The sequence below is a fragment of the Myotis daubentonii genome, chromosome 17, assembly GCF_963259705.1.
Source record: "Myotis daubentonii chromosome 17, mMyoDau2.1, whole genome shotgun sequence".
NCBI classification, from domain to species: domain Eukaryota; kingdom Metazoa; phylum Chordata; class Mammalia; order Chiroptera; family Vespertilionidae; genus Myotis; species Myotis daubentonii.
The window spans coordinates 46,018,162-46,044,445 of NC_081856.1; the positions used below are offsets into that span (position 1 = coordinate 46,018,162).

A 26,284-nucleotide genomic window follows, 5' to 3' on the forward strand; every position below is an offset into this window, starting at 1 on the left:
AATGCCCTTCGACCATTATAGCTCTTTTTATAACAAAAAAAGAATGGAAACATTGAGATTAAACAGGTGAGTTTTATTATCAAATGTAAATATCCTACAAAAACTCAGTAGTAGTATTGTAGTATTACTTGCCTATCAGTCTTTCAGAACTTTGGGCAGACTGCATCTTAAGGCATCAAGTATAAAGAACTGTTTTCTGATCTTAAGTGCCAGTTATCACCAATATTCACACAAAATGGTTTTGTTTTTTATTTTTATTTTTTCTTACTGCAGTTAAAGGGCGATTCATGGTCAGGTGCAGAAGGGATGTTTGGTTCTCCAAGCGTTAGTCAACATAATGCAAAGTAAATAAAAATTAGCAGCCACGAAAATCTGCATGGCATTGCATTCAAGCAAAGGACAACATGAGTAACTTAAAGAAACGTGCACTGAGTTAATCAAATCCTGTTTTCCTCTTTGGAGTTCCATGAGGCAGCAGTACTAGCTAGCTAGTGCCTAATACTGCACTTCTGTAGCTAGCATAAACACAGCTAAACACACAGTGCTGAATACTGACAGCATCAGTACCTGCTCTAACCACACCAGTGTTTACCTCTCAGTCTAGCATGCTGACCATAATCCCAGGCTTTAAAAGTTTTATTGTTTGAGAGTTAAGGCAGTAGAGAAGGTTTAAGGCTATCTTAATATATACAAGCATTCACTTCAGTGAGTACACTGCCTTCCAGAACACACTGTCCACATATTCTCATCTTTGTCATATTTAAAACTATGGAATTGCTCTTATTCAAGTCCAAACAATCAACAATGGGAAAAGCACAATATAAAATAATACATACAAAGCCACAATGTTCAGTTACAGATCAAACTAGAAATTACAAACTACATGTAGCTGCTTCATTTTTGGTTTTGCATTTTGGCCCCTAGAGTTCATTCTTATTTACAACTGGTATCTGCTGGGAAAAGAGATCCAACTTTTAAACTATGTATGTTTTGTGGTGGCTGTGCTATTTCTGATTTATCCCAAGGTATTTTAAAATTGTTTTCATTGTGGGTTTTTTGTTTTGTTTTGTTTTGTTTTTTTTTTAGCTATGAGATATCATCATGGCCAGGAAACTAAGAAAATATTAGTTTTATTTCTAAGTTTGTGATTTAAGTATTCCAAGACCTTTTTCTTGAATTACTTAGTAAGAGGACATGATTGTGTAGAAAGTAGGGAGATGGAGAGAAGAGCGGGAACACACAAAAATGAAGTTTGCATAACAGAGTTTTTGGTGGAGATAGTAGACATGTATAGTGGAGTATTTTTCCTCCCAAGGCATGAAACTTAAGAAACACGTATGATGCCACGTTGGCTGGAAGTAATGGAGACATCCAATTTCCATTTCACATTTTAAATGCAATCAGCAAGGAGCCAGGCACTCTGCTTCTAGAAGGATTTGGCTTCACTGGCTCAAATTTTCCACTCCACCAAAAGATAGGGCACAGGCCCACTGTCCAATCATGTTTGCTGAAAATACTGCAGCCTGAGTGTAGACAAACTTCCCCTGAAGTTGCTTGAAGTTGATGAGGTGTCTTATGGTTTCAGGATCACCATACATCTTTCAAACACTGGAGGGGGGAAAATGAATAAAAGGAAATATTATAGTCTCTAAAATTTTTAATTCTTAGCAGTTATAAAAACATAGTAATTTTCAATTCTAAAAGCTCTAAAAAAGCCTTAAGGTAGTTCACATAGTTGGCATTTATACAGCAAATTCTTGGGGAGTACAGCATAGGCAAATGAAGGTTATGTGATAATTTGCATTTCAGCAATTTCCTACCCTTTGTATCATCATGCATAGAATACTGTGTATGCTTCCATCTCCCTACTTGACTCAACTCCTTTTATGGAGAGACTATTCTATTCACTCCTTAGCCTGGGTCCCCAAGTTATGACGGCATCCCTCCGATTTTAGACATTTAAATATCATTATTAAAAGAAATAAAACCATTAATTTCAAACAAAAATATTTGAATCAATAAGCAGCACGGAGGCATGACACAGCAGCAAACATGAGCTCTACATGCCAAAGACTAGCATGTAGTGGATTAGGAACCTTTAGTTGGGTTATTTCACCCTCACAACTACCCTATTAGATTACCATGTTTTCCCTATTTCACCAATGAGAAAATTGAGGCCCAGAGCAATTAATCCTATAGATGCTGAAAAACCGGCAGGTTGAGAATCTGAACACAGTATTGGTTGCACTATGACATTTCAGTTATACGCCACACAAAAACTTTAAAATAAAAACACTGCGCAGCCGGTGAGAGCATCCTCCTATCCACCAAAAGTCAATTTAGAACATTTCTAATGTAACACCAAAAAGTTCCTTTTATAATCATTTCTTATTCAATATACTCATTTTACAAGAGATAGTAGGTTTACCAAATTCATACACAGCATGGAGGGCCTGAATAAAGAACACTGGGAAAGACAAAGTACGAACCAAAATGAATATCCACAGGCTAGACTAATGGGTTCCTACCCCTGTGAACTACACTAGAAAATCCTCCACAGTCCCACTGCTAAGTATTTGGGCATGATGCTTCCTGAAACCTCTTTGAAAATGGCAGAGAATCTATCACTCCCAACTCAGAACTGGAGTCTCTACAACCTCAGAATAAGAGGATGAGTCCCCAATTGTGACTTCTCAAGGATAACATTTTATTGGCAACCCCAATTTCAATTTAGAATCCATATGGTTGAAGCCCACAGGGTCCTTAACCATGAAAATGTTGACAAAATTTGAAAACAACATGTCAGCAAGCCAATTTCAGCAAACCTAATAATAAAGAAATAAACCACACTATTGCCTGAGCATGTTCCTACAACTCCACCTCTTGAGGAGCCTCACCCAGAATGCATCATCCTTCAAGAAAAGGCTATAATTAATAGGAAAAGGAAAAAAAAAAAAAAAACCCCAACCCAACTAATTTCAAAGAAACTTTATCAGGGTTCCTTCCCTCTAGATTTAGTTTTAGAAAAGGAAAAAGATATGCAACAAAAACCTTGCAATCATTTTGGAATAAATCACATTTAAATTATACCTAGATGAACCTTAAAAATATTATGCTAAGTGAAAAGCAAGTCATGAAAGGACAGATACTATGTCATTCCACTTACGAAGTAACCAGAACAGTCAAATGCATTAAAACAGAAAGAAGAATGGGAGAAGCCAGGGGCTGGGGAAAGAGAGAAATGGGAATTTATTATTTAAGGTAAACAGAGTTGGAGAAAAGAAAAAAGTTCTGGAGTTAGATAGTAGCGATGTTTACACAACAATGTGAAATGTATTTAATGCCACTGAACTGTAAACTTAAAAAACGATGAATTTTATGATATGTATATTTGACCACAATTTTTAAAAAATGAAACTGGAAAAAAAGTATACCTAACTTAATAGAATGACTCACTGATTCCACTCATAGATACATAAGTCCCAAAATGAAAAACAAGTACTTAAATATGTGTACATAAATGCTAACATCAGTGCTAGCATTCACAATAGCCAGAAAATGGAAACAGCACAAATGTCCATCAGTGGATAAATGTGTTATATCTGTACAATGAAATATTATTCAGCCACAAAAAGTTATAAAGTAATGATACATGCTACAACATAGATGAACCTCAAAAACATGTGAAGTGAAAGAAGCCAGGTATATAATATAATTCCATTTATACGAAATATCCAGAATAGGCAAATCCTAACCAATAGTCCACATGAGATATAGCAAGAGAATTTTCAAATGGAAAGGTTTCCCCTTATCCCAAACTAGAGGTCCAGTGCACAAAATTCATGCACTCAGAGACTCCCTCAGCCCAGCCTGCACCCTCTCGCAGTCTAGGAGCCCTCGGAGGATGTACAACGGACAGCTTAAGCTGATAGTCAGACATCCTTAGCGCTGCCGTGGAGGCGGGAGAGGCTCCTGCCACCCCCGCTGCACTTGCCAGCCATGAGCCCAGCTTCTCGCGTTGAGCGTCTGCCCCCTGGTGGTCAGTGCGATCGTAGCAACTGGTCATGCCGCCATTCAATTTGCTTATTACCCTTTTATTATATAGGAGGATAACATACTATTATCCACAAATGTTGCTTAGATACCACCTACTGAGACGACAATCTTCACTGCAGTCTCCATCCCTTCCAGTGTTTCTGACACACTTACATCCACTAGAGAAAAGAGGAACCTTCTCCCCTGATTCCTAAGAAAACACTTTCTGATTCTTGACCTCTATTTGTTTAGCCCTTTATAATTTACCTTTCATATCACAGAGCCTTACCTTCTTTTCTGAGGGTGGTCTAACTGCTGGGACCCTTAAATACAAACCCATTCTTTGGGTAGAGTCCTGGCCTGGTCATTTGTGTGTACAAGTCCATCCTCGGTTGCATACTAAAATGCAAGTTAAAACAAACAGGATCAAAAGATGGACAAACTGTCACCTTGAATGGTTAGTATTTCAACTGAATAGATCTACCAACCAATTATCGGGCATTTAGACTATAGAAAACAAGTTAAAACTGGTACAAGCCATATACATAACTGTTAATCCCAAGTCTTCATTTGTTACTTAACATGTCTGAATACCTTAAAAATCCCTTCTGGGAGGGAAGTTTGATTGAACACATAGATTAAACACACACACCACCACCATTCCACAGTAAACATCACCAAGTACTTCAGGGCCTGCTAACAGTACAGTTTCCATGATACCATAGGTATGACTAGATAGCAAATATTTGAGCACCAACTATTTGCAAGGTATTCTAAAATAAGCCAAATATGTCCTAACAACCCTGTCAACTTTAAATAGTATTCGATGTATTTTCAATACTGCTCTAATCTCTCAGTAAGACAGCAAGTAAAAATCTTAGCAGTGAAAAGCCCAAAGAGATCATGAATAAAGTCTAGCACTTGCTGAAAATGCAAAATCATCGACAGTAAAAGATCATGCAAAGAGCAAATGAAAAACTTAAAAGGAATTAATATAAGGATTCTCAAGAGTCCATTCAGAATAACAGACCCATCAACTAAAATATAAAATACAGGCTTATTTTCATGACCAGAATGATTCTCATCATCAAATGTTTTACTGGTGGTTTATCTTCAGTAAATGCAGTCCTCATTCTATTAATCTCATTCCTCAAAATGGGCCTAACTCAGGTACCTTATCTTTATAAGACTCAGATTTCCTAGCAGAACCCATGCCCTGCATTTTGCTGAGCCCACCACAATTCCCCCTGTTGTGGAAATCCTGCCCTTTCCAGCCTCACCCTTACTGAAGTATGGAAAACTTAAGTTGGAGAAGTTTTATAGAAGGAATTTTGCTGAGTGGAGGAAACATAATTCCAAAAACTGTATTTAAAAATAACATATGTATAGAGAATAATATATGCCATCATTATATCAAGATATATGTATTTTCAAAAACATATATGTATTTTAAATATATTTTTATTGATTTCAGAGAGGAAGGAAGAGGGGGAGAGAGAAATATTAATGATGAGAATCACTGATTGGAAGCCTCCTGCACGCATGCCCCCTACCGGGGATCAAGCCCGCAACCTGGGCATGTGCCCTTGGCCAGAATCGAACCTGGGACCCTTCAGTCTCCAGGCTGGTGCTCTATCCACCGAGCCACACAGGCTAGGGCTCAAAAAATATTTTTACTGATTTTAGAGAGAGAGAGAGGAAGGGAGAGCGATAGAGAGAAACATCAGTGAGAGAGAAACATTAATCAGCTGCACAGCCCCCACTGGGGATTGAGCCCACAACCAAAACCTGGGTATGTGCCCTGGCCGGGAATAAAACCAGAGACCTCTTGGTTTATGGGTCGACAACTCAAGCACTGAACACCACCGGCCGGGCAAGATATATGTATTTTTAAAAGCCAGAATTAAGCCAAAACCGGTTTGGCTCAGTGGATAGAGCGTCGGCCTGCGGACTGAGGGGTCCCAGGTTCGATTCCGGTCAAGGGCATGTACCTGGGTTGCGGGCACATCCCCAGTAGATGTGCAGGAGGCAGCTGATCGATGTTTCTCATCGACATTTCTAACTCTCTCTCTCTCTCTCCCTTCCTCTTTGTAAAAAAATCAATAAAATATATGTATATATATATATAAAATAAATAAATAAAAGCCAGAATTAAACTATGGAGAGATTTCATTCTCTCAACCAATTATTACCAAGTATTTGCTTAATATAAGTAAATTATATAATTACATAAAACAAATGCTAAATAACCAGAAATCAGATGAAAAACTATTAAATCAGCAACCAGCAATAAATACACTGTAAGTAAAGATTTAAAAAGTCCTCCTCTGATTGATTGGTCTGTGACAAAATGGTATCTAAAGAATCTGGAATCCCACAGCGAGTGGCTGTTATTTTCTTTCTTTTTTAGGATCAGTCTCTTTTACGGAGGGCCTTCATAGGAGGGCCAAATCGCTGGAAGGATAATGAGATCCTCTGTCCTCGGCCCGGCCAGATCTCCCCAGCTTCACAGCTGCTGAAAAGCATGGCTGTTATTTTCTGTTCTTAATATAACTGAGATAAAAATAATTTATTTAAAAAAATTATGAAGTCTTAGAGAAAGTAGAAAATATGAGCTTTTATGTGAGAGTGGTAAAAACTTAGGATAGAAAAGATTTTGAATGATGCATTGTAACTATCTTAAAGCTCAAATTACTGAAGGAAAACATTGCAATAATTTGATATACTGAATTGAAAAATCGAGGTCCCTACATACTCCTAAGTCATTGGCCAGGTCATAAATTCCAGGCACTTCGGAAATGGAAGGCCAAATGCCTAGAGATGTAATCATTTTGCACAACCTTCATGCTTTTGATCAGATAACTCTACCCCAATCTTGATGATAAACTGCTGCAGATTGAAGTTATTGTATCACAACTCAGATGCACACCAATATTTTAGCCGCAAATCTAAAAATGATTATTACTGATTTGTGGTAGAATAAATACCCACAAAAGCCAGCCATCCCATACTTCATAACAGCAGCAATTGTGCTTAATCTCAAACCAACGTATGTGTACGACTGCTTAATTCTATTCAGTGTGAATGTAAAAGTTGATCAGTCAAAATAAAAAACAAATTAATTCAGCTGACTACTAAAACCTAAAACTTTGCCTATACTTTCTAGAATTGAAAAACAATGGGGGAAATTATAAAACTCAAATGTTTACTCCATGAGATTAAGCAAACTTTTTTTTTTTTTTTTTTTTTTTTACTTTTTATCTGAGGATTTTCCATTGCTTTTAGATGGAATGGAAGGGAACGGGAAAAGAGAAAGACAGAGAGAGGGAAAGAGACATGGATTGGTTGCCTCCTGCACGCGCCTTGACTGCTGCTTGGGAATGAACCTACATCCCAGGTACTTGCCCTTGACTGGGAACCGATCCTGAGACTTTTTGGTGCGTGGGCTGAAGCTCTAACCACTGAGAACCACCAGCCAGGGCTAAGCAACCCCTTAATAACCTTTGATAAAATTCTCTATTCTTTTCATAACCTAATAAATCAGATATGAAGCTTAGAAAGTAACTTTTAAAAAATATATAGATATTTTTATTGATTTCAAAGAGGAAGGAAGAGGGGGAGAGAGAGATAGAAACATCAGTGATGAGAGAGAATCATTGATCGGCTGCCTCCTGCACCCCCCCCTGCAGGGGATCGATCCCTGACCTCCTGGTTCATAGGTTGAAGCTCAACTACTGAGTCATCTCTGCAAGGGCTTCCTCTGTTAGGCAGCTTAATTGTTTAGGGAAAAAGCAAAGTATCTACTGCTATCTGGAAAAAAAAAACACACACAAAATTTCGTTGAGCTCCACAATCTTCCATGATTCATGGACACCAAGCTTGTAAGTCCATTCTAATAGTGAAAACAGCTTCTGCGGGCACAACCCTTAAAATGTTGTACTATAAACAATTAAGGGCTATTTCAGGATTTGACAATTATGCCTATAAAGCAGTGGTTGTCACCCTTCTGGCCCTTTAAATACAGTTCCTCATGTTGTGGCCCAACCATAAAATTATTTTCGTTGCTACTTCTTAACTGTCATGTTGCTACTGTTATGAATCGTCATGTAAATATCTGATATGCAGGATGGTCTTAGGCGACCCCTGTGAAAGGGTCGTTCGACCGCCAGAGGGGTCGCGACCCACAGGTTGAGAACCACTGCTACAAAGGTTTCCCAACTTGTAAAGACTCAAGCCAAGTTCAGCTCCAAGAAGAAAGACAATTCTTGCTATTAATGCAATCAAAAGGCTGTATGATAATGATTTTTAGCTACTGCAAGAAAGAAGAGTTCGGTTCTAGGTATTATGTGATTTAAGGAAAGGTGTCTGCTCAGATGAGATGGCAATGAGGGGATTTTGCTCATTGTTAAAGAGAGCTTACCAAGAAAAACCTCTTTCTTTATCTGAAGTTGGAAAACAACTGATGGACACAGGCAGTGGCAGAGTGACAAGAGTAATACCAGTTTCACAAGAATTAATTGTGGGTCGTTACATAAAAGGCTCAATGAATATCCTATAGCTCATTTTAAGGAGTTCTTACCTAAAGATTCATTGAGTTTCCTTTTCTTTTCTTTTTTTCAGGATAGGCATAGAGCCCTCTGACAACTTTGTAAATATTCAATTTCAACACCACGTTAAAGTATTTTTTTGTTAGTCAAGAATTTGACTTGGACCCCTCCAGGTGGCTCAGCTGGTCATAGTGTCCTCCTTCCTGTACACCAAAAGGTTGCAGGTTCAATCCCCAGAAGGAGGCAACCAATCCTCGATTCTCTCTCTCCTCTCTCTCCAATAAAAGCAAAGAACTGAACAAATAAACGATATAGCCTCAGGTGAGGATTTAAAAAAAAAAGAAAAAATAATTTGACTTTGAGGAAAACTCTTTAGCCAGTCCTGTTCTAGATGGAAAGACCCACACTGCTATGTGCCCTAAAGAGCTTTTCCCAAAAAAGCACCAACAGATTAAATAGAAGTAACAAACATAGCGTGGAAAAAGCCCTGATCTCGTCAAAGGGATGAGCTAGAAGTCAGCACTCAACTGGTCCTCCCGACTGACTGACTGATGCCGGCTCTTTCTGCCTCCGTGAGCCATCTAGTAGCGCGTGTACACACACGAGTTACAGAGAATCGGTTTCTTTCCTGGCTGCATTCTTTAGGCAAATCAACTTAAGTATTAAGGGCACTGAATAGTTTTTCTTCTTCAAGCTACTGACCTGGTAACCTTGGAAGAAGTTAAGAATTTCCTTAACTCCAGTATTGTAGGCCAGGCCCTGCATTCTGACCACCGTGCCAGGCTGTGGTGGGACACCGCTAAGATTAGCAGCTGTAGGGAAGTAGCCAAGATTATTGGGCGAACCTGGGGGGCTAAAGGAAGAGAAAGTACAGTGAACCAATGGGAATAGACAACATCGAATATTTACTCTACAAACATTAGCTACTTAAGGTAACAGACTCTCTCAGGGTGATCTCACAATCATCCGAGGTATCACTCCCAAGCCAGGTAAGAGCACTGCATTCCCAGGAAAGCCTGAAGTTACAAGGGAGAAGGGTTAATGCAGAGTTAAGTGCAGGGCTTCCTCAAAGATCCCGTCCTCGCTGAGATTCTTAAAGGACAGGAAGGAGAGAATTAAGCCTTTCAGGGCACTCAACCACAAAGCACCACTTGCACAGCCCAGCTCATTGATGATTAACCGGCTGGCCATCAGGAATACTAAGGCATGAATACGAAGAACTAATAGGAGCCATCGCCACAGACACCGAAAGAAAGCAGCATTTGAAGGGATTTTCCCAAGGAACAGATTGCTTTACCCATGCCCACAAGCAAAGGTACTGCATAGTAAGTGGAGCACAATAATACAAAAATACGGAAGCACCTCTGAGTTGTTATCACTTCCAACTCGACTAAAAAGCAAGAGGAGGAGGTGGTGGGTAAAGTGGAAAAGATTCACAGCAAATTAAAATCAACCACCATTAACATAACGGGAAAGCTGACGCATGAGTCCCTCTTGGTTCACCTACAGCAATCACCACCCCCAAGGAGCACACACCAAGTGAATACCTAATTCTTCTTTATATGGCAGCTTAAGTAATTACCATATTATTAAGTAAGTTTCATCCTATTCACCACCCACTAGGTTTTCCACCACAATTAGTGGCCAGAAACCCGTAACTGAAAATATTGGGAAAATTTTAAAATAGGTTATTAGCTTAAAGAGCAACAAAGACCCACAGTTTTAGATTATTAACCTTCATAAATCTTTCTACGTAGGTGATTATCCCATTTCAAAGACAAGCAAACACAAAAATGAAAGGGACTAAAAATCTTTGAGATTCTGTAGCCTACATAATCCTAACTAATGGTTAATAGGAATGATGCCAGGTGTGCACCCAGTTCCAGACTCCATTTTTTAATTGGCACAGTAGCCCTGAGCAAGTCACTAAATTTCTTTTAACTTCAATTACATCATTTGGTAGATGGGGATGATAGCACCTCTCAAGTTTCACAGAACTGTTCTCCAGATGCAATGATCAAACATACCACATTATTCCATAAATCATAGAATGCAATAATTTGTTATTTCACTTTTGCTATTTCCATAACCATCATTCTATTTCACTATTTTGAAAATATGGGAGAGCCTGAAAGCATTACTTGGCATCAAGCTGCCTTTAACCACTTCAGTTTCTAAAGTGGTGATCCTCAACTTGTTTGCCTAGTAGAGTCACCTGGGAGAGATTGCTTCACAGGTGAATTTACCAAACATTGAAAAAGAGAGTATCTTTTTTTTTTTTTTTGGCCAGCGTGGCTCAGTGGTTGAGCGTCCACCTATGAACCAGGAGGTCACGGTTCGATTCCCAGTCAGGGCACATGCCTGGGTTGCAAGCTCAATCCCCAGCGGGTGGCGTGCAGGAGGCAACTGAACAATGATTCTCTCATCACTGAGGTTTCTGTCTCTCCCCCTTTCTGAAATCAATACAGTTAAAAAAGAAAAAACAGATAAGGGCTGTCCATCAAAGCCAGACTATATCAGAAACTCATCCTAATCTTTATGCTCATTTGTTAGTCACTGTTTTTGGTTCTTACTCACATCCATTGTATTTTTAGTTAGGTTTTAGATTCTCAAGTGTCAATATTTATCAGTGTCTCTTGTGCACATAGTGTTAATAATGTAACTTTCACAAGTCAATACAGCAATGAATTCAAAGGTCTAGAGAGTGCTGGAAGATCGTACCACATCACATAAATGAACAAGGGGACTGCACTTGAGCTGGGTCAGAAACCTTGCTGAGCTGCCTGAACAAAGAACTGAGGTGGGGGTGAGAGGAAATGAAGCGAAAAGAAAAACATCAGGAGAAGGGCTTTACCAAAGGTTTAGTTCGGCACCATGGAGCACTGCTGCTGCACAGACAGTACTTATGACCATGGCTGAGGCTCCTTCACAAGCCACACGTGTTAAGAAATCGCTGAATTTAGCACACAAGTGCGCGTATCATAAAGTTGTTCCAGATTTCCTCCACTGCAGTACTCCATGTCCTTTCCACATATTTAGGTAAAAAAAAAATTTAAACCCAATGTAGAGAAAAACTGTTTCCCTGAGTCTGGCCTCCTTTCCTTTGAAGTTTTGAGGTTTGCAATTCTAATTTAGTTGCTTGAGATCCTGTTGTGAGACCATTCAAACACTGCTTCCTATCCTACATTTTCCCAGGTACTAATTTATATCATTTAATTTCATAATGTTCAATGTATCCTAATAAGTTGTTCAAAATTCTGTGAACAGGTGTGTGTGTGTGTGTGTGTATAAATAAATAAAAAAAATACTGGGGGCCAGGATGCCTACCCCATGACACTCATAATATACACTCTAGAGAAAACAAGTGTCACATACACTTTACTCATTTAATATTACAAATTACTAAACATTGGTGACACTGATTAATGTTATCGGGCGGCATTCTAAAATATAAAGTCATAGTGTGGCAGTATTTATCATTTGAGGACTTGCCATATTTCTCTAGAGGAGAGAGGATCACAGCATTACCTATCAGGTAAAGAAAGAGGTTAAGTGAAAAGATTAGAGGACTGAATTCTCCCCTCTGGATGGGCACAACATATCAGAATAGGAAACATGAGAAGTCCCGTGAAAGACACCTGGTTCCCACTGCCTGACAAAATCACTACACAGATCCTTTTGGACTAACATTCATTAAATCCCTGAGTGTTATAAAGACCTTTTATTTGGAAAGTGACTGTTTTCATGTAGGAAATTAAAAAATTTTCATTATAATTTTTAAGTTTCAGATAGGAAGGGAGAAGGAGATAGAAACATCAATAATGAGAACGATTCACTGATTGGCTGCCTCCTGCAAGCCCCCCACTGGGGATCAAGCCCGCAACCCAGGCATGTGCCCTGACTGGTATCGAATTATGATCTCCTGATTCATAGATAAGACACTCTACCACTGACCCACCCCGGCTGGATGTTATATAGGAAATTTTTGAACTAACTTTAAGTTTTCATCTGAAATCAACCATTTCAGCAAGGTTAACTTTTCAGTACTCTTTGGAAATTTAATTCCCTGACTGCTCATGGACCGCTTACTATATCTGGATCCTGGATTTGTTAGCTCTTTTGAAAGGCTATATTCGGTCATGTGCTGCTTAACTCTGAGTAATGCATCCTTAGGTAATTTCATCATTGATTGAACATCATTGAGTGAGTACACTTATACAGACCTAAATGGTATAGCTTACTGCTTTGTAGAGGAGGAAAAATAATTTTCTTCTCTCCTAGGTTCTTGGCTGTATTAAAAGACAGATTAGCCTAGCTGGTGTGGCTCAGTGGTTGAGCACTGTCCTATGAACTAGGTCACAGTTCGATTCCAGGACAGGTTACGTGCCTGGGTTCTGGGCTCAATCCCCAGTAGGGGGCGAGCAGGAGGCAAATGATCAATGATTCTGTCTCATCACTGATATTTCTCTCTCCCCCCTCCCTCTCTGAAATCAATAAAAATATATTAAAAAATAAAAAAAGACAGATTAGCAGGAGAAAAACAAAAAGCTTAATGACATGTATACTTTCTGTAAGCATGGGAGAGATTTAGGAGATCTGAGTAACTCCCCAGAATGGCTGCAGCCACCACCTTAACTACCACAAGGGGGAGTGAGGAGTTGAGGGGGAGGGGGGCAGGTTACCAGGAAAAGCAAAGTAAACAAGGTTAAGGTTGTGCAGATTTAAGATTGTTGTTTTCAGTACTAAGAGTTTCTAGTGATAAAAATCATCCTCTTCTTCACAGGCAGGGGATATTCTTACTAACAGAGATTTTCCTAACGAACGTAAACATCTTTTACAAAAAGTAACTTCAACTTGCTTTTCAGAGCCTCTCCCTGTGTGCTGTTTCTTTTTCTTTTTTAAACAATTGGCAATAATCGCGCCTCGGATAAACCTCATCGGCTACCATACCATACTGCCACTGCGCAAAGCTCGTGTGCTGTTTCTTAATCAGGCTAAAATAATCCTAATGCCAAAGACATATTTTGGGGTAACATTCCGTTCCCATACAGCTCCTATGCTACAAACCTGTGTAGGTGGCTATTTTACTGGATACTATCAGGGGCGGGGAACCTTCTTCCTGCCAAGGGCCATTTGGACATGTATAACATCATTTGAGGGCCATACAACATGATCAACGTAAAAACTGGTCAAACATTTAATTAACTCACCCCTAATGCCTTGGCAGGGCCAGACCAAATGATTTCACGCACCTTATATGGTCGGCGGGCTGGCTGTGCCCCACCCCTGCTGCAGACAATTGTAACACGATGACCAGTATTTGCAATGAGGTTATGATGGCTATCAGGTGTTAGGAAATTTTCAGCGCTCTTACAACTTGTGGATCCACCTTTCTATGTGCAATCCATCACTGACACTTCTCACTGAAACATCCCTTATGGGGCGCCATGACTGTATACACCTCTGTATGCATGTGTATCTACCTTTCAAAAAAAAGTTAAATAACCAACGGATATGAAAACACTTCGGAATGCTTAATGAGATCTTCCAAGAATCTATTTCACCTAGTCAGCTCATTTATGTTCTGTCAAAATAGTTTAGTAACTAAACTTAAATTTTAATCCAACTATGTTAAAGGGTATAAAATATAACCCGCCATTACAGTTATCATGTTTCAAGTACATAGTATAGCGACAGGCTGGTTACTCAAAGCAAGGAGAGCCTCCAGAAAGCCCCATTAAAAAAAAAAAAATTCCTCAGCCGAGGATATGTTTTTGCTCACGTTAGAGAGAGGAAGGGGGAGAAAAAGAGAGAGAAAGAGAAACATGGGTCCTGTGCCTCCTGACAGGGGATCGAATCAGAAACCCTCTTTTTGTCAGGGACAATACTCCAACCAACTGAGCCACCAGGCTGGGGCAAGCCCCATGTTTCATTTGAAAACTGAATCCTACACTCGATATTATTTTGAAAGTAATCTTGTTGTTTGACTGAAAGCACAAAATCATAACACAACTGATCCTCTTACATGTTTTAGAAAATGCATTTTAAAAAGTAATATAATGCTACATCATAGAACGAAGAAACAAGCAAAACACACCGTGATACATGGGAATCTGTGCTTCTTGGCAAAGCAGCAAAAGACATTGTCCATTCACAAGTTACTTTTGAAAAAAAAAATGGTCATCTAAAAAAATACAGTTTTGTCTTTTTGAATAGGAATATTGTACAATAGGGAAGGTACAGATATGACTCCATCATACCCGTTCCCCCCAACAGATCTGAACCACTCTGTAAAAGTAACCTGTTACAGCTCCTTGGTTATCCACTGTCTATGTTTCCAGAGATACCTTATTGATTATTTTGTATGTAAGTGGAAAACGTTTGCTAATACAACATTTTGCTTTCAGTGAGAAAAATTTTTTTAAAAAGAGGTAGTTTAAGAAACTACTTAACTCATAAAGAAAATCACAAATCAGCCTCTATTATTAAGTAAAATTCATAATACAAATGTCAGTTCTTCCATTGGGCCTACTTTAGTGTAGTCCCTTAAAGATATATCAAGGAAATGCTTAAATAGGACAGTAGATTCAAAGTAGGGTTATTTTATTTTTAATGTTTTTCATTTATTTATTTTTTTTGGGGGGGGGGGAGAAGGGGAGAGAGAGAAACCTCACTATGGATTGTTTGCCTCCCACACATGCCCCACCAGGGAATTGAACCTGCGACCTTTCAGCGTACAGGAGGTCACTCCAACTGTGCCACACCAGCCATGTCAGAGTTATTTTCTTTATCAAGGTTGGCACATGTATTTTAGTCAAGTTCTCTTTCTGTTAACTGGAGTGTTAATGCTTTAAGAGTAAGGTGCGTACTCACTCTTAAAGCATTATATTTAAAAATATATTTGACACATCATAAATAGCAATAGAAAGAAGCAATCCCTAGCTTTTGAAGTGTTCTGGTAGTAAGGCAAACAGTGTTAATAGATGAAACAAAAATGGCAAAATATTGATACAACTGGGTAATAGATATTCTCAAGTTACGTTTATTTGCATATTTACAGATTTTTATTTTTTTTATTTTTTTATTTTTTTAAATGTATTTTATTGATTTTTTACAGAGAGGAAGGGAGAGAGATAGAGAGTCAGAAACATCGATGAGAGAGAAACATCGATCAGCCGCCTCCTGCACATCCCCCACTGGGGACGCACCCGCAACCCAGGTACATGCCCTTGACCGGAATCGAACCTGGGACCTTTCAGTCCGCAGGCCGACGCTCTATCCACTGAGCCAAACCGGTTTCGGCTATTTACAGATTTTTAAACTTATTCTTGAAAATAACATGATCCCAATTTTATAAGAAAAACCCTTAGAAAAACAGATCTATAAATTGAAACCAATTTTATTAGGGTTTTTGAGCAATTATTTTTTTTCTTGAGATTCCCTGTGCTTCATAATTTTCTGTAATGCTAAAAATAATTGTAAGTATATTTGCATTTTAATTCCCTGAACTGCTCATTATATGTATTAGGTCTTTGGACTAGCAAATGACTACTTCTTCCATGAAAGCTAGAATGAATTCTCACTGATAGTAGAGAAAAAATTGCCCACAGCAGTTCTTGTTTACATCATTTAGAAATATCATCCAAACTGAAAAAAACTGAGATAATCATTTCCATGAACAAAAATTATCTGGCGCTTCTTCATTATTACACTATTGCTTTTATTGCACTATTACAACATTCTAGTGTCATTATATTGTACACTGAATTCCGGTTTGCATTTGTGGAACCAATGGGTCCATGTATTATTAATCTTACTAGTCCCAATGTCACACTCAAGAGATACTAAATAAGTTTGCTCAGTAAAATTAAAAGTTAAAAATGCTTAACTTTTTTTGAGGGACATGCTTTTAGAAATCCACAAAATACATTAGAATCTTGATGTTTTAAAGCAATGAATACATTGCATTAATCTGAAATCAAACTGACATATGTCATTTTTTAAAATGGAGGGGAATTACAGAAATGTTACTTTCAGAGACAAACTCAAATCTTCTGATTTAATATCTGTTTTAGCTTAGAGTGTGAGATCTCAAACTTGCCTACTTATCAAAGACATGTACACAACGAAGTTTTCCGTTAGCCTCAAATGCCTTAATAATCATGTGAGGTTAGAAATTAATGGTTTTCTACCAAAACTGTAAAATATCTTATTGTTTTGGGAATTTGCTTATTTTATTTCTATAGGTTATTATTCCTACAAATTATTTTTATTTTATAAATTATCATTAAATTATCCCACAGAAATATAAGTACACAAAGATCAACAGAAACTTTTATTTACTAGAGAAAATAAAATTAGATGTCTAAAAATAAATTATTAAATTACGATTATATTAACATCATGTGGAAGTTAGAAGAATGAGATAAATAGGAAGAACTCCATGACATATTGGAAAGTTTATATATAACAGAACAAATAGGCAGTACAGGTTTAAGTATGCCACATTATTTAGAAGCTCATACAAATGTGTATGTTACCAAACTAATAATAGTGGTTCATCTTCTAGACTGTGAAGTGTGTAAATGGGAATATCCTTTTCCTTACTATACTTTATACTCTTAAGAGTTAACAATGAGGATTTTACAAACTTTAAAACTAATAAAGGGGAAAAAAATTAACATAGTCAGGGGCCCAAAATTACAGGAGCTATTAAGCCATACATGTCAGTTCCTCCTGCATTTGGGGTTTCAATTCAAGAGTTTTCCATCTCACTGTGGTGGAAAATTATTTCTAAGAGATTCCTTCTTTGAATAGCGCCCAGAGAGCAAGTCAATGGGGGAACTGCATATTCTGCAAATAAATGTATTGTAGGCTGAGAAACTCCACCAGGTATGCAGTGAAACAATGCATTCCACTCCTGACATTCTAATGATGTAAGAAAGGTAAACAAAGACCTCTGTTATAACCACTGCCAGCAAGTGATTGTCACAGAGTCCACAGAAGGTGACAGATTGGAGTTGGGAGAGGTGCCTGACACAGTACTCAGTGATGAAAAATTAATTACACATGCTTCTGTGTCTTTTCAACCCTTTAAAAGCTGGCCAGCTTACAATTATCATGGCTATCTCCTGATTCTTTTTTCCCCCCAGTAGAATAAAGAATAGTTTCAATAATGTGGCTACAAGCTTCACTGCTACTGAGATTCCAAAGTTCTTCCTTCCTACTAAAATACTAGAGATGGAGAGGAAAGAAAAATACAATGTAACATAGCAACTGTAGGAATCAGATGTGTTAGTTCCAGGACACTTTTTTAAAAAGTCACATATTGGTGGAAGTACTCAAAACATTTAGTCTAAACAGCTGGGGACGAAAAAAACAAAACCTGATAAAAGTTTAATTTTGAGCAATATTGCCTGTTAAAGTAAAATTTTAATAAATTGAACTGGTTATTGGATTAACAAAGATTTTTAATAAATTTTATAAAAAGAAAATTAAGAATGAGAGGTCCTTATGTATTCAAGTGCAAATCATGGGCAATTAGACCTGCCAGGGACCCTAAAAACTCTATAAAAGAATTAAACATAATGGATCATCCCAATACACCAAGGTTGCTGGTTTGATCCCTAGTCAGGGTACATATAAGAATGCATACAACAAACCAATGTTTATCTCTCTCTCAAATCAATAATAATTAAAATAAAACAATAATATCAGTGATCTATAATATAAGGTAGTGGAAAACACCCAATTGGAATATCAAAAGAGAAAAAGGAAGAATTTATATAATGAGAATAATTTAAGGGACTTTGGGGAAAACATCAAGCGTGCCAACATTCACATCAAAGGAGTACCAAAAGGACCTAAACATATAAAACGAGTATTGAATGACATGATAAAAGCAGTCTCTTCAATAAATGGTATTGGGAAAACTAGACAGATACAAACAAAAAAAAGGAACTGAAACACTTTCTTATGTCATATCCAAGAATAAACTCAAAATCGATTAAAGATTGAAATATAATACCTGAAACCATAACACTCCTAGAAGAAAACATATGCAGGAAAATCTATAACATCCCTCATCCCTCGTCCCTCATAGCAATATTGTTGGGATATGTCTCCCAGGGAAAGGGAACAGAAGAGAAACTGGGAATACATCAAACTGAAGAGCTTTTGCAAAAGGAAGGAAACCAGCAACAAAACAAAAAGACCATCTACTGAATGACGATATTCACCAATGACACATTTAATAAAGGGTTACTATCCAAAATTTATATTAAAAAACATTAGAAAGAACTCATATAACTCAACATCAAAAACAAACAATACAACTAAAAAATGGGACAGCCTTGCTGGTGTGACTCGGTGGTTGATCATCGACCTATGAACCTGGAGGTCATGATTCGATTCCCAATCAGGGTACATGCCCAGGTTCTGGGCTCGATCCCGAGTGTGTATGTGTGAGGGATGACTCTCATCATTGATGTTTCTTTCTCTCCCTCTCCCTTCCTCTATAAAATCAATAAAAAAATATATTTTAAAAAATGGACAGAGGACCTAAACAAACATTTCTCCAAAGAGGACATACCGATGGCGAATAGATATATGAAAAGATGCTCACCATCACTAACCAGCAGGTAAACACAAATTAAAACCACAATCGGTCATCACCTCACATCTATCAGAATGGTTATTACCAATAAAGCAACAAACAACAAGTGTTGATGAGAATTTGGAGAAAAAGGAACCCTCATGAATTGTTGGTGGGATGGTGGTATTACTAAGGAAAACAGTATACAGGTTCTTTAAAATATTAAAAATAGAGCTACCATATACCCAAGCAATTCCACTTCTGGATATTTATCCAAAGAAAAGAAAAACACCAATTCAAAAAGATATATATATGCACCCGTAGGTTCACTGCAGCATTATTTACAAGAGCCAAGATATGGAAGTAACCCAAATGCCCATCAATAGACAACTGGATAAAAAAGTTGTGGTTCATGTATATAATAAAATAGTACTTGACCATAAAAAGCAAATACCTTGCCATTTATAATAGCATGGATGGTTGAAATCATGCCATATATGTCTTTGTCTAACTTATTTCACTTAGCGTAAGACAAATATGGAATGATTTCATTCATATGTGGAATCTAAGAAACAAAATAAATGACCAAACAAAACAAAAACTAACTTACAGATACAGAGAACAAATTGATGGTTACCAGATGGGAGGAGGTTTGAAGGGGTGGGTGAAAAATATGAAGGAATTAGGAAGTACATGTTGGCAGTTATAATACAGTCAATAAAATTGTACTAATTACGTATGTATCAGGTGGGTACTAGACAGATCGGGATGATCACTTTGTAAGTTGTATAAATGTCTAATCACTATGTTGTACATAAGAAATGAATAATATTGTATATCAACTATAATTTTTAAAATTTTTTCCCCTAGAATCCAGAAAAAAATAAAAAATTTGATTCTAAGAAAGTTCAAAATAAGTCTCATTTTGGACTTGTTAGTAAAGACTTAGGGGTGAAAGAATACAAGTTGTGTACAGTTTAAAAGAACTGTTTTTATTTACTGTGGGGTAACAGGAATTAATGCTATTTAAAAATATAATTGTTATCTTTAAGGATTTTCTTAGTGTTTGCTTTTTTAAAATTCATTCACAAGATACTGCCACCCTATTGCAATGATCACAGTGCCCCTCACTTAGGGCCCTAAGAAAGGAGAAAGGAGAAAAGCAAAGTTGTACACAAAAATAGCCTAAAAGATGTTGTTAATATATGGTTTAAAAAAAACACACAACTTATTTTGCTTTGTCTTGAAACAAACTTCTTGCTTAGAGATGACCAGAAGCTATTGCCTACCATGGTAACCTTCAACGTGGCAGACAATAGTCTTTTGTGAACTCAGGCACCCGCCATCAAAGGAGTCATTTGTTTCTGTCCCTCATTTCCACTCCGTCATAGCCTCACCTGGGATAGTAAGCTGTGTAGTTCATGAAGAGCTGAGTGCCCGCTGGGTAGTATGCTGTGGAGGGCTGCAGTGCTCGTGGATTCAAAAGCAGAGAGGGCTGATAAATGGCAGCTTCCGTAGGAATCACAGCTGCAGGAGCTGGAAATGTGTAGGAAGGAGGAGACAGGCCTACATAAGCAGAGAGAGACACTTTGAGACATTTGTAACAGCTGACGCATGTGTGCTTGGCACTCAAGCCATAAGGTTACTATTGCGCATATATATATTCACACACACACACACACACACACACACACACACACACACACACACACACACACATATTCCTTTAAAGTAAGAGAGCAAATCTTTATACTACCCCATGCAACTTCCTTTGGCTATACAGACAAAACTTAGAAGTAATCTCAATTCTCACACTCCATCAACCTACAGAACCGTTCTTGGTCTAAAAGTTGGAAAAAACCAGTATCATCAAACATCAGCTCAACCATTTCTTGACATGTGATTTCCCCTGCCCCCCCCCCCCCCCCTATTGAGTGCCGGTTACCACAAAAACTTTGAGGAAAGAAGCATAGGGCTGACATTTAGTATAATTTCCAACTAAAAGCTGGGTTAACTTTGCATTATTTCCACCTAAAGGTAACCCAGATGATGGGATTTGAAGCTAATCTACACCTTCAAACTTGTAAAAAAAAAAAAAAAAACAACCCCACAAAAACAAAACAACAACCTGGGCACAGGCAATGTGGCTCTGGGGTTGACCATCAGTCACCCTATGAACAAAGAAGTCACAGATGGATTACTGGTCAGGGCACATGCCTGGTTTGTGGCCTCAATCCCTGGTAGGGGGCATGCAAGAGGCAGCCAATTGATCGATGTTTCTCTCTCATCAATGTTTCTATCTATCCCTCTCCCTTCTTCTTCTTCTTCTCTCTCTCTCTTCTCTCAAATCAATAAAAACATGTTTTTAAAAATCCAACCTGGGAATTAGCCCTGAGAAACAGAAGTGTAAGTCTTCCTGAGACTCAGCAGTAAATTGTATACTCAGATTATATAGAAAATAGAAAGAATGAAATTCCCTTGTTTTCTGGTTCCCCAACTCACTAAGTGAGATGAACACTATCCAGGCCAACTGTACCCAACAATGAGGTAACTGAGAGGTTGCCTGAATTTACCTTCAGTCCTCGGGCCGACGTTCCATCCACTGAGCCAAACCGGCTAGGGCAGGGTTCCTAACTGTAATTTGCACACCTGGAACGACCTATTCTATTTTGCAAATTTCAGAGGCATAAGGGATAACTTTTTCACATGAAAATATCTCCCGTCTTCTGCAAGTCTTGTGTGTTTCTACATGTGTATGGAGAGGAGTAGGGCGGTCAGCTGCATGTGGGTACACATACCGACCTCGTATTCACCTACTGGATGCCTCGTTCATACTCACTGAAAATCGAGCTACATGTAGATGAATTTTAAAATTATGATTCCTGGCCTTAAAAGGGCAATCAGGACAAGTTAAGGCACCAGTCACATAAAAAATTACAAAGCCTGTGTGTATTTCCTGCTTTCAAAACTATCAAGCAATTCATTAATGACAGTGTCTCAAACCAAGAAGACAGATATATATATATATAGTAGGTATAAGTCTTTTCTGCCTTAATACAAAGAAAAGTAGTAATTTTTAATAACTAAACATATTAGTCTACTCAGATTTGGGTATTCCTCAAATGATAGGACAGCTATTCTCATATTCCTAAAAGAGAATAAGGAGTATACTTTCATAGACTAGAAAAATGGAGGTGAAATTAAGATGCTCAGCTTTTAGAAAAGTTAAATTTTTATAAACAAATTAAAGTTTACAACTTTAAAACAGTGATACTTTAGCAGCACTTCTTTCCCAAATTCAGTAAGAAACTCCTCAGTGAGTCATAACTAATCACTATTTTAACTGTATTAGTCCTTGAGATTATATAAAAAACAATGCAATTTCTGTAAATTTTTTTGGTTGTTGTATAAATAGGCAATCACCTAAAGTGAGTCGGCAGGAAAAGGAACAGTCCAGTAGAACAGGCGTAATATTAGCACAAACTGGAATTCTGACTTAAACTAAAAAATAAGTGAACTCTTTCACTAAAATGGAAAATGGCCAAATTTTAGTTAAAATTTTGGGAAAATATTAATAGTAAAAATGTGTAAATATACTTTTATGTGAAAAATACATTTATCATGTTTATTATTTTAGGGCTTATGAGGGAGAAAGGGAAGAAATGAAAAGTCTTATGAAGAAAGTGTAATGACCAGTTTTGCACCAGGAAGAGAGAAATAAAATGATATCACAGCAGAATTTGGGTTACACATGAAGGAGGAAGGAGAAATTTCCTTATAACGCTCGATAGATTATCACTAACAGAAATCATAAAAGTTCTGACATAATCAGTGGCTTATGGACAGAATACATATGACTAAGATTACTTTAAGATAACTACTTAGCCCTAGCTGGTTTGGCTCAGTGGATAGAGCATTGGCCTGAGGACTGAAGGGTCCCAGGTTCGATTCTGGTCAAGGGCACATGCTTGGGTTGCAGGCTTGGTCTCCAGTGTGGGGCATGCAGGAGGCAGCCAATCATTGATGTTTGGCTCTCATTGATGTTTCTCTCTCAACATTGATGTTTCTCTCTCTCTCTCCCTCACCCTTCCCCTCTGAAACCAATAAAAACATATTAAAAATATATATACATGTTACTACTTAAACCCAATCATAAACTTTCAAAACTTGATGCTCATTAGATCAACTCTTACATATTCACCAACAGCAAGCAGCAGGTAAATGGAATATTAGCATTTAGGAATTCCAAGGGGGAAAAAAAGGATTAAGCCCCACTGAATATTCTCTGAATTAACACTTATTGAAATAGGTTTCTTGATATAGATTTCTCTGTATTAGGAAGTAATGTTCTCTAACACTCCCCATTTTATTGGAATCAAGCACATCATCCAGTTTACTATCTCCGTTATCTCTGGACTGTATTCCAAGTGCTACACGCTTCAAACATACCCAACATGCCTCCTGACAGGTATGTTTTATTCAAAAGTGAAAACTGTCCAAAGATTGAAGTTTTAACACTCGTGACTAACCAGAACTTGGTCTTCAGACTACAGGGCTTATTCCTCTCAGACAGGATTCCAAAGGGCTTGCACCCAGGGGCCAATGCGCAAGAGCATGTCTTGAAATTAAGCACTGATCCTGCGATCCAATGGAAACTTTGGCTAATTTATTTACGCATTTATATATTTTGTTTTACTAACTTGCTCATTCCAGATATCCTGGAGAGCATGAGAAATGCTCCCCAGGTTATCCTATCCAAAAATACTTAATGCTCAGTAACTTAGAAATGCAAAATGGGTATCAAATGACCCTTCTACAGAAAGCTTCCTGGGTTACAGGAGAAAAAAATAAAGATCCAGCCATACTTATTTTACCTTTAAATGCGTATTAAAATATCTACAATAGCCAGGTTGCCTCCCAGAGTCAGTGCTTATCTTGAGCACACTAAGCTTCAGAAATCAAGGGCTTATCACTGGAAAAGCGAGAATATAATTGGAAAGGAGGTATTTGTAGCATCTCTAATTATGGGGGTGTCCGCAACCAAGGTCTTCAATGATTCCCAGATACTACCGATTTCAGATGGGAAAGCCTACGTAACCACCTTGCCTGCCTCAGAAAGAACCAGGAACACAGAAAGCAGCTTAAGCACCTACCAGCATATAGCGTAGAAGAGCGCCAAGACCCAAGAAAAACTTACATGGTAACTTACATGGCGGTGGGGATAAGCCATTTCGATTTAAAGTGCCCCCCATTAACACAAAGTTCATCTCCTCAGCTGAACACTGAAAGACTTCAACATATCTGTCCTTCATGGTTTTTTTATGACACTTCTGTGCAGCCAAATATGCTCTGTCCGCAGACTTCATCTGGATAAAGGCATCTCCTGATGGGCGGCCCTGAGCGTGCGGGGGAAGAATAAAAAACAAAAGGAGACCGTCTCCTTCAATGAGGAAATGGTTGCTTTCAAAACATGCAAAGTGACAATCACCCACAGCACAAACACTGTAGGCACAAAATCTGGGTGACAGTGTGCTGTCCTGAAATCTGACTGGCATTTCATCCCCTAATTACCAGAATGGCCCGCAAAACATGGAAGAAACAGTTTTGAGGGTTCATGGGAGAAAGTGATCCTTCTTGGTTTCTATTAGCTATCAGATTTACAAAGGGTTGACGAGGTCTCCTTGTGACTGTGGTTTCAAAGTATAGGATTGTGTATTGGTATGTCTTGCACTTCTGAAAAATCCAATTATAACGTCTGATTGAGAAAAGCTGATAATAGAACGCGTACTAGAGCCTTACGTATCCTCCTGTAAGAAACTGGATGAACGAGTGTTCTCTTTCGGCTCTCAGTTCTGTCCATCACTGACCTGCAACATACCTTTCTCTTCTCCCTGCAGCCTAGGTTGGAATGTGGCCTGGGGCAAGGAAGGGAGACAGGAAATGGGCAGTGGCCAAGCACAGTTCAGGCTGGGGACAGCAGTGCCACCAGCCTTGTCTGGAAGCCTTTCTCTCGCCTCTGCCCATGCCTCTCCATCTTAAATCTTAGTCAAACAGGTGCTGATAGTAATTTTCTCTATGACAAGTAGCTTGCTAAAAATCTCCTATTTAGAACCAAGCTGATAGATGTGTTCCACAGAACTGGAATGCCTTAGTTATATTTAGCATGGACATTTTATGGGGGGGAGAAAAAGACACAATCAGCTTATAGCAATTCTTTCATAGTTATGGATTTCTTTAAAAGTCTCTCAGGGACTATTTAGTGCAAATGATTACCATGCAAGTTACCATACGAGTTGCCAAACCAGGGAAATCAGGGATACCAGGGAAACCCAGTCCAAGAGGGAAACCTAACATCTTTGAGGCAGCTTGTCCATCATCTAAGAAGCATTTCTCCAAGTGCAATCACAATAGGTCATGTGGGTCAATGATAGGTCAATCTGTCTACTGTTATTAGTTAAAAAGCAATAATAGCCCCTAGGTTATTAGAAATGGTGACTCAAAGAAAAACCAAACCAATCCCTGGTGGGGATTTATGGGCAATTGTGGGGCATTTTCTTCAAAAGGACTCTCACCAGTGAAGCACGCTGAGAGGGGACCTAGCATGTGCTGGTGTGGAAACCCAAGCAGGGGTTCAGGAGTTTCCGATCGCCTGTACCCAGTGACATGCACTTCCCAGTGAGGCAGGATTATGGTTTCAAATATGACCAAATCTCCATGTGAAAAGAGAAAGTGGAACACTAGCAGTTTAGAAAAACGTTGGTATTTCCAATACAAACCCGTATTAAACCCATCATTGATCGGAAACATCTCATTTTCAAAGATTAATACAACTCTGCTTTGAATAAAGAGTTGCAAAATTTTTAATTAGGACTACTGGGTTTATAGGTTTTGAGGATTCTGTCCTGCTTATGACAGCATGAAATACTGGCATATTGTCCAGCAACAAAGATGATTAATTTTATTTAAACCACAAATTAAGGGACACTAAGCCAGGGATGATTTTTAATATGCTTAGAGTGTATACTTGCATACCACAGAATTTGGTTAGATTTTGATAGGTTTCTATGAAATAATTCATTAATTCATTTAAGTGCCTATTATGACCACA

General features: G+C 38.2%; 1 protein-coding gene across 10 annotated transcripts in view; it reads right to left on the reverse strand.

The window, feature by feature from the left end:
- Positions 1–52: 52 nt before the first annotated feature.
- Positions 53–26,284, reverse strand: part of ESRP1 (epithelial splicing regulatory protein 1) — a 50,807-nt gene continuing 24,575 nt past the window's right edge. The window contains exons 12-16 of one of the 10 annotated variants that reach the window (XM_059672226.1): positions 24,374–24,572; positions 20,574–20,742; positions 9,285–9,435; positions 4,325–4,434; positions 53–1,608 (exon numbers count right to left, since the gene is read on the reverse strand). In XM_059672226.1, coding sequence (XP_059528209.1) covers positions 4,360–4,434; positions 9,285–9,435; positions 20,574–20,742; positions 24,374–24,572 — 594 coding nt within the window. In that variant the 3' untranslated portion in view covers positions 53–1,608; positions 4,325–4,359. Of the gene's footprint in view, positions 1,609–4,324; positions 4,435–9,284; positions 9,436–20,242; positions 20,316–20,465; positions 20,743–24,373; positions 24,573–26,284 lie in introns of those variants that run through there. The other 9 variants (XM_059672220.1, XM_059672219.1, XM_059672218.1 and 6 more) reach the window with 9 other exon arrangements.